This window comes from Nicotiana tomentosiformis, chromosome 9 (assembly GCF_000390325.3).
Source record: "Nicotiana tomentosiformis chromosome 9, ASM39032v3, whole genome shotgun sequence".
Lineage (NCBI taxonomy): Eukaryota > Viridiplantae > Streptophyta > Magnoliopsida > Solanales > Solanaceae > Nicotiana > Nicotiana tomentosiformis.
In genome coordinates, this window is record NC_090820.1 from 94,159,525 (window position 1) to 94,167,532 (window position 8,008).

The following is an 8,008-nucleotide window of genomic DNA, read 5'->3' on the forward strand; positions in this document are numbered from 1 at the left end:
TTGTATCGAGGCTAAACTTAAGGGTTGTTTTTAGTTGAACATTGGAACTATCATTTTGTGTTTGATCTCTAATGTAGTAATAATCGAATTGAGTAACTTGGAAACCTTTTTATATTGGGCAATTAAAAATGATGACTTTCCCAAAGAACAAATGATGACCTCTCTCTAAAAAGGAGAGTATTAGCCTAACTTTCTATACTATCAACAAGTATGTTCCCTAGAAGATAACGTAGACTATGGCATTGAAAACTACATACCTACCTCAATCATTTACACTAAAATATTTGTACTAATTCCTAATAAGATTCTGCGAGAGAGTAAAATAAGTCAAAAATTTATAAATACATGAATATATCACAAATACATAAATATACAAAAATTCACAAAGTTACATGGGCTAATTTCCAAGTTAAATTGTTAATTATACTGAAAAGATAATTCATAAATCACGTTTTATGTGATTTTTCTTGAAATAAAGAACATTCGAGAGGATTGGGAGGAGTATGCATAGCTATGACTGCAAATACTGAGTATAGCGCTTATATTACATGCGTTATATCTTAACGGAGTAACTGGACATTAAGATATAGCGCATGTTTTAGATGCGTTATACATAATATGGTTCTCAATATTTTTTTTACCTATTTTTATTTCTTGAGTCAAAATTTATAATATTTTGGTTCTGAATTCCTACTGAACTATGACAAAGAAGTAGTTGCAACATTTACCAGCAGTATCTTTTGGAAGATTTCTCGTCCAATGGTCTCAACTTTCTTCATCTTCTTATTCTTTGGTGACAACTTGACTAGAATTTTTACTGTCTAAGAAAAATGGGATATATCTACTATATTATTTGGATTATTTTTTTTTCAAAACTGTTATGTTTTTTTTGAGCCAAAGGTTTTTCGAAAACAGTCTCTCTTTTCTACTTTTACAAGGTAGCGGATAAAATCTGTGTATACACTATCCTTACCAAACCATACGTTAGTGAAATTTGATGGCCTTCTTATAGTATCTCAAGAAAGCAAATTGACGAAAAGTGTGAAATGAATGAGAGAAGTTCTTTTCACTTGTTTCTTCAGTTTAAACGGCTTGCTTCTCATGAGCCAAAAACTAACAACCCCAATCCCTATGCATTTTAAAGTGTAATAGAAATGAAAAGTGCTCAAACTTTTGTAAACATGAAGGACTAAAACTGCTCAACTGTATATTTAGAGGACTATTATAGACCAATCCCAAAAAATATGGGACTATTTTGTCATTCTCTTACCCATTCAACATGATGCCTTGTAAAATTTGACACATGATGAAATTTGAGTTTTCGTGCAATTTAACGAAGCCTCATATCTTGTAAGACTCGAGTATAACCAGATATCGTATATAACTAGCTATAATTCACATTTCAGTTGTATTTAATACATCTTAATAAAAAATAAAATGAAAACTAACAAATACCAACTCTGTAAAATGTTATAGAAAATGCAAAAGGAATAACTAAAGAAAAAGTTAAAATCAGGCACAAAAGTTTATCATAGGCTTGATGTTGAAGGCATGGGCTCTCCTCAAGATTGTAACCGGTTTTGATACAAATCGTACAACAATGACTGCATCCGAATTCAAAACTAGACCTGCATAAGTATTAACGATATCATCAAATCAAAAGTAAACCATAAATTTAAAATATTTCTCCGCCATAGACGACACATTGATGAACTACTGATAGATGAGTTTAGCGCAATTTTACACACACCCATTCACCCGTTTTACATCTCGTCAGATAGGAGAGAAACTGAAACTGAACTCGGACGACTGGACAAATAAAGAAAGTTGACCTATAGAGGATCTCGCGCTAAAGGTACACCGATATTCTAGAAGGCAAGTAAAGTTTGATTTAAGTATTATTGTACAAGAAAGGTTGACACTTGACACGATTCATCTTGCTTCTATTTTTTATTCACTGCAACATTAATCGACTAATAGTTTGTCAATCAACAAATAAAAGGAGCTAGACCAAAAAATGAATAATAAATACCCAAGAAATTACAGAGCTCATCACCCCCAATAAAATTAAAGGTCAAAAGTCCTCCTTTTCTCTGGTATATGGACACGGGCGACCTAGATATTATAGCAATAGCTGCGGAGGCATCCATTGTATTCCTATTGTTATTCCCACAATGTGAAGAGAATGATGAAAAAGTTCTATACCACAGAATAGCAGTTCAACCTATCATAATTAGTATCTGCGAAATTCCTGTCTTGGACTCAATTATTAATAATTTTCCTCGTAATATATGCCAGACTATGACCTCAGCATACCCTTCATGGACACTCAAATAAACACTAGGTAGTAGCTCCATTTCCAAAAAAATATTATTCTCCTGGCTCAACGGGCGTATATCCTCACAAATGAAGTCTATGTAGTATATCCTAACAAATGGGTTTAATGTTCGTTTCTAAGGAGCTAATACTACGTTTTGCGTCTATAGGACTAATACTGGGAAACATCATTCAAGGACACAAACAAAGACTTAAAACATCATTTTCAAGTAAATGACTTTGGGATAGCTACAATAAGCATTAAGCCTCATAAATGTGAAGTCCAAGCGGAAGAAACATAAGTACATTAGAGTGATTGTGTTAAACTGAAGTAAAAGAGATTATGAATGCATATTTAAGTACCATCATCAAAGGGGATACTGCTTACCTTTTGCAGTAGGTTAAACCTTGTATTCATGAACACGCATCCATTTCGTAGATGACCACTTGTTACCCTTAATCACAGGGCACCCACCTACAACAAGACAAGATAATTCAAATTAGTTGTCAACGAGATCTGCTATAGTCATGGGCACTGCTAAATAGTAGAATTATTGATACTTCATGTGCAATAAGATGTTAATCATGTAGAATTAAGCTTCTTAAATCAATCAGCAGCCATTATCAGAACCTACTCTTCGTGGACATTACTCACCGTGCAAGCTTGAAGGATCGAGAGTAGCATCAGGCTTCATGCTCCAGAAGAGCAAAGCATCACCCATCTTTGGTTTTACAGAGAGTCCACCTTTTCCACATTCAGATAGCTCATTCCACCAAGGAACCGCACTAAAATTTCCCTTGGCAGTAGGAAATACAGTTTCTCCCCCTTCTTCCACATCTGATCTGTGATGCATCAAGAGAAATTAACCAGAGTAACCCATGAATATTACATAAGCATAAACCTCGCTGAGGGAAAGTCACTTACAAGTACATCAAAACCGTAGCAATGCGTTGACCACCATTTATAGTATTGAACTCATCGGCAAAGTAATCAAAGTGTGGCTCATACTTTTGCCCAACTTCATAGTGGAGAATTTGAAGACCTTCACCATGCTCTACAGACAGAAGCAGCAGCATCAATCAAAAGAGAGGCAGCGTATATTATATTGTATGTCAACTTGTATGGAGTTTCTTCTAGGCTTATCTTAGATCGAGGTATCACGAAACATTAACAGACCCCGATTAATAGCAAATAACACAATGCAAATTCATACAATCACATCATTTGGTATAAAATCTGCATACCTACTGGAATAAAAGTGAAATCTGCAATCCTTTTCTCTATAGTCCTGACTACTTTATCCTGTCCCCTGGAAAGAAATGTTCCAGAACTTGTTCGAACCCTGCCAGGGAGGTTTAAGAATTAAAATAATGTGACAATTGAAAAGAATTGACTGCCACCAGAGCAAGCAAAAGAGATGCTTACCTGCTGTCTGTACTCTTTCCAGTAGCACTGTCGACGACAGTTGACTTCTTCATATGAGGCTTGCCAAGATTAATCAGATATTCACATTCGTCCTTTGACTGCCCAAGAAATAGGAAGGAAGTTCAGACTAGCGACTTCTTCAAAAACCAGTAAATGCATCGCTCAACAGATCCATCGTTAGATATGCTCTAATTAGAACATTACCAACGACCTCTTTAGATACCAGCAAATGTATCAGCCAATGAATCATTTCTTCTTATTTCTTTTTTGAAAAGGTAAACGTTATTATCAAATACTACTACCTTTTTTCCATTATGTGGCACTATTTCCTTGTTAGTTTGTCCGAAGAAGAATGTCACATTTCTATATTTGGAAACAATTTAGCTTTAAACTTCCTACTGTACCCTCAAATGGCATGCTTTTTATAGCCACATATATCTCATGGCATGTTTCAGACCAAGTTCTAGATTTTTTCTTTCTTTCTTAAACATCATACCTAGTCAAACACCGCTACATAAATTGAAATGAAGGGAGTATCTAACAACACAAAGATTGTGTTGTAATTACATCCCAGCAAAAAGGACAAAAAGTAGAACCTGGCTATCTATGTAGTGAATCAAAAAATTCTAGCAAGGTTTCAGCATCATTTAATCTACAAGAAAAGGAAATCAAAATATAAAGTCTGATCTGATCTTCAGAATAGAGCTTTATTGTCCTTTAACCATAGCCACCACCATATGCAAGCTGGCAATGAATCCTTTTTTTTTGTTTTTGAAAAGGTAAGTTTTATTACTAAATAACAAACAATAAAATATCAGGCAATGAAACATTGGGGATATGCAATGATGAGGACACTAGTATCAATATTTATAATGACAGAAAACCAAGTTTAAGTGACCTAGATGGTCTATAATGGCAGAAAAGTGCATTTGGTTTTTTGCAGTGCACAAGCAAATTGCATATCAATACCAATGCTGATTTTTAAGAAAGAAAAAGAACACAGGAATCAGACTGTTGCCATCCTTCTGAAGCTTTAATTTTTCCAATTTGCTACATCAGATGAGCTTGTACATTGATCTGTATCCTATCCAAATTCAGAATAATGTGCTCTTCCCAAATTTTTATGGTATAGAAATCAATGCCAAGTGCAAACATTTCTCATTTCCTACACAAGACGGTCTTCCTGGCCACTATGAATGGATATTACATTTTTTTTTGAATGAATATCACGTCAATAGAGTAGGTTGGATGATGTGAACTTGTGAGTGCAACAATAACGTACCCAGTGTAATCCCACAAGCGGGGTCTGGGGAGGGTAGTGTGTACGCAAGACTTTACCCCTACTTTGTGCAGGCAGGCAAGCATAAGCACAACAGTAAAGAACGAGAGATGCAGTAATAAAGAAGGAAAAGGGAGAAGTAACAACAACAGGCTAAAAATAAAACCAAGGCAGAAGCAACATCAGGTAACTTGACTTAAGAATAATTAAACGTCCAAAACGAGTCACATGAGCACCTCTACCTGGTAAAATAGTTGTGAACTCTAACGGGAAACCATTCATTTCTTCTTTACACTGCTACTCATGCACAATGCATTAAAGATATTTTAAAGGAATATTATTTCCAAATATATAAATGTGTCATTCTTTTTTAAACAAATTAAAAAGGAAATGTGTCACATAAATTTGGGATCGAAGGGGTATATCTTAAGGGAAGTACCAAGAAGTTATGGTATACAACAGCTCTTGGTTCCCATGAAATCACTTCAGCCCACTGATCTCCTTTTCCACCATCATCGTCTCGTCTGCAGCAAAATAAAAGAAACAAAATCCCCACAAAAACCATCAGATCCCTATCCAATTTTATGTTAGTTTTCTAAATAACCAGCAATTAGTAAAAAATTCAATGAGAATTAGTGAATTACCTTCCAACTGTGTTGTGAGCAATTGAGCTAAGATCATGTGCTTTTTGAGATCCTTTAGAACTGAAAGGAATCGAGAAAATTCCAAAAGCGAGAAGAATCAAAACGAGAAGAGATAATCCAATAAAGACGGCAAAGACCAGCGTCGAATTCGGTGATTTACGAGTTAGACCACCTCGGACGTGCCTTCCTTTGACTGCCATTGTTACTGAGTAATAAGGTTTGTAATTTGGATTAGGATTTAGGAATATAACCCTAAAAATTGAATTGGGTGGTAATCTTCTTCAGGTGGGAATTTTGAGTAATAGTGTAAAAGCCCTTTTGTATTAGCGGATTATAAATAATTGATAAGCATAAAATACTAAAAAAATATTTTTAATTGCTGAAACTGATATTTTAAATAAGTATTTATGTGTTTGGATAGACGTGTTAAAACTGATAATAAACAGTTGATATGTTTGGTAGAAAAATATTTAAGTTGTTCTTTTATTAAAATGACTAAAATATTCTTAAATTCTTTACAAAAGATTATAAATTAAAAAAAAAATTTATAAAAAAATAAGATGAACAACGAATATGAAATGAAAAGAAAGTTAGAAAATTTATATTGGGAAAAATATTTTGTGAATTAGAAAATATTATTAATGATAAACTAGTAAAAATTTTGGTCAAACTAAAAGTGCTTATAAGGTAAAAAGCAATCAACTTATGACTTATGACTGATAAGGTAAAAATACTTATAAGCACTTTGAGTGTTTACCAGAGGCATAGATAAGCTAAAATGTACTTATAAGCCTGTTTGACTAGCTTACAAGCTTAGCCAAATACCCTTTAAGAAGTTTGAGATGGCGGCTTTGTGTGAAGTTTCAATATATTGAAAACACTTTGGGCAATTGAATTGTTTTAGTTTTTTTTTCTTTAAAAAAAAAAGGACTTTTAGACTTTTCAAAAGCTTAACCAAATAAGCTACTCATAAGACAATTTCATTTCTCTTGCACGTTTGTATCTCTCACCATTAAGTACCTAGTAATTTTGCCTACCAAGAATTAGAAGGATGCAAGAAAATTACTTAGGAGTCATTTGGTTTGAAAAAGTTATGCTTGAATTACTTATATTTGGAATTAATTATGCTGTGATTAGTTATCTTGATATTATTTCTTATTAATTATTTGGTATGTTGTATTAATCATGCTTTATCCCGGAATAACTTATCTTGGAACTACTATTCCACCCTTTGGCAGGTATAAGTTATCCTGATACTATTTTTAATCCCAAAATAACTTATCCCAAGATTAATAACTAAACAAGGGAGTAGTACTAAATTTTTATCACATGATCATTTATTCATTTTTACTTACCCATCGTACCAAACAAGGGAGTAGTACTAAATTCATTTATTCATTTTTACCAATTAACCCTTTTTGTTTCCTTTAGAAGTTAAAACTACACCAACTTTATTAATCACCTGGCCATGTTTTTGGGTGCATACTTTCTGATTCTCTCTCACGATGCATAAAATGAGACAATTTTTTTTTATTATTATGTAGAGTTTTATATGGTAATTTGTATTAATTATAAAATAAATCAATATCAACAATACGATGACTCATCTAGCAAACAAAAATTATGTATTAATTATCTGAATACTTATATAAAAGTTACTTTTCCAGTTGTGGCTTAATGAATGGCCGCTTACTAAAGTGTACTTAAACTATCAATTAATTAGGAAGAAATGGAAACAATAAGTAAATTTTGGCATAAAATATTATTATATATGCTTAGTTTTTCTTTCCTATTTTATTCCTCAAGGGTTCGAGTCTTCCTTTGCAATAACTATAGGGGTATAAAGCCACGCTATAAAAGTTTTGGGAGATGGTGGAGGAGATGACGATGACGATGACGAGGGATGTGTCTATTTTCAAGAATCAGTTCGGATTCATATCGGGGCGATCGATTACAAAAGACATTCATCTTGTTAGGAGATTGGTGGAGCAGTATACAGAGAGGAAGGGGGACTTATGTATGATGTTCATCAACCTAGAAAAAGCTCATGACAAAGTCCCAAGGGAGGGCCTATAGAGATGTTTAGATGCTAAAGGTGTACTTGTTGCATACACTAGGGCAATTAAGGACATATATGACAGGGCCAAGACCCATGTAAGGACAGTTAGATTGAACTCTAGATACCTCCCAGTCATGATGGGGTTACACCAGAGATAAACTCTCAACCCGTTCTTATTTGCCTTGGTGATGGATAAGTTGATGCGACACATTCAAATGGAGATACCTTGGTGCATATTATTTACAGATGACAGAGTATTGATTGACGAGACACGGCGGGGTTAA

General features: G+C 33.9%; 1 protein-coding gene across 1 annotated transcript; it reads right to left on the reverse strand.

Annotated features, from left to right (window-relative positions):
- Positions 1 to 1,346: 1,346 nt before the first annotated feature.
- Positions 1,347 to 5,968, reverse strand: LOC104085396 (probable prolyl 4-hydroxylase 10). Its single transcript, XM_009589409.4, has 8 exons — positions 5,666 to 5,968; positions 5,461 to 5,545; positions 3,743 to 3,840; positions 3,562 to 3,659; positions 3,242 to 3,371; positions 2,972 to 3,159; positions 2,705 to 2,791; positions 1,347 to 1,628 (listed from the first exon to the last, which is right to left on the reverse strand). Exons 1-7 carry the CDS (start codon positions 5,863 to 5,865, stop codon positions 2,718 to 2,720), a joined length of 873 nt encoding a protein of 290 aa, XP_009587704.1. The 5' UTR covers positions 5,866 to 5,968; the 3' UTR covers positions 1,347 to 1,628; positions 2,705 to 2,717.
- Positions 5,969 to 8,008: the final 2,040 nt, after the last annotated feature.

What these genes read in the sequence shown, in the direction of transcription:
- LOC104085396 (XM_009589409.4), bottom strand. Translation starts at nt 5,865, where the DNA reads ATGGCAGTCAAAGGAAGGCACGTCCGAGGTGGTCTAACTCGTAAATCA. An exon ending in TTTCACTTTTATTCCAGTAG is followed by an intron (nt 3,372 to 3,561) that starts GTATGCAGATTT and finishes TTCTGTCTGTAG; the next exon opens with AGCATGGTGAAGGTCTTCAA. An exon ending in CGATCCTTCAAGCTTGCACG is followed by an intron (nt 2,792 to 2,971) that starts GTGAGTAATGTC and finishes GTCTTGTTGTAG; the next exon opens with GTGGGTGCCCTGTGATTAAG.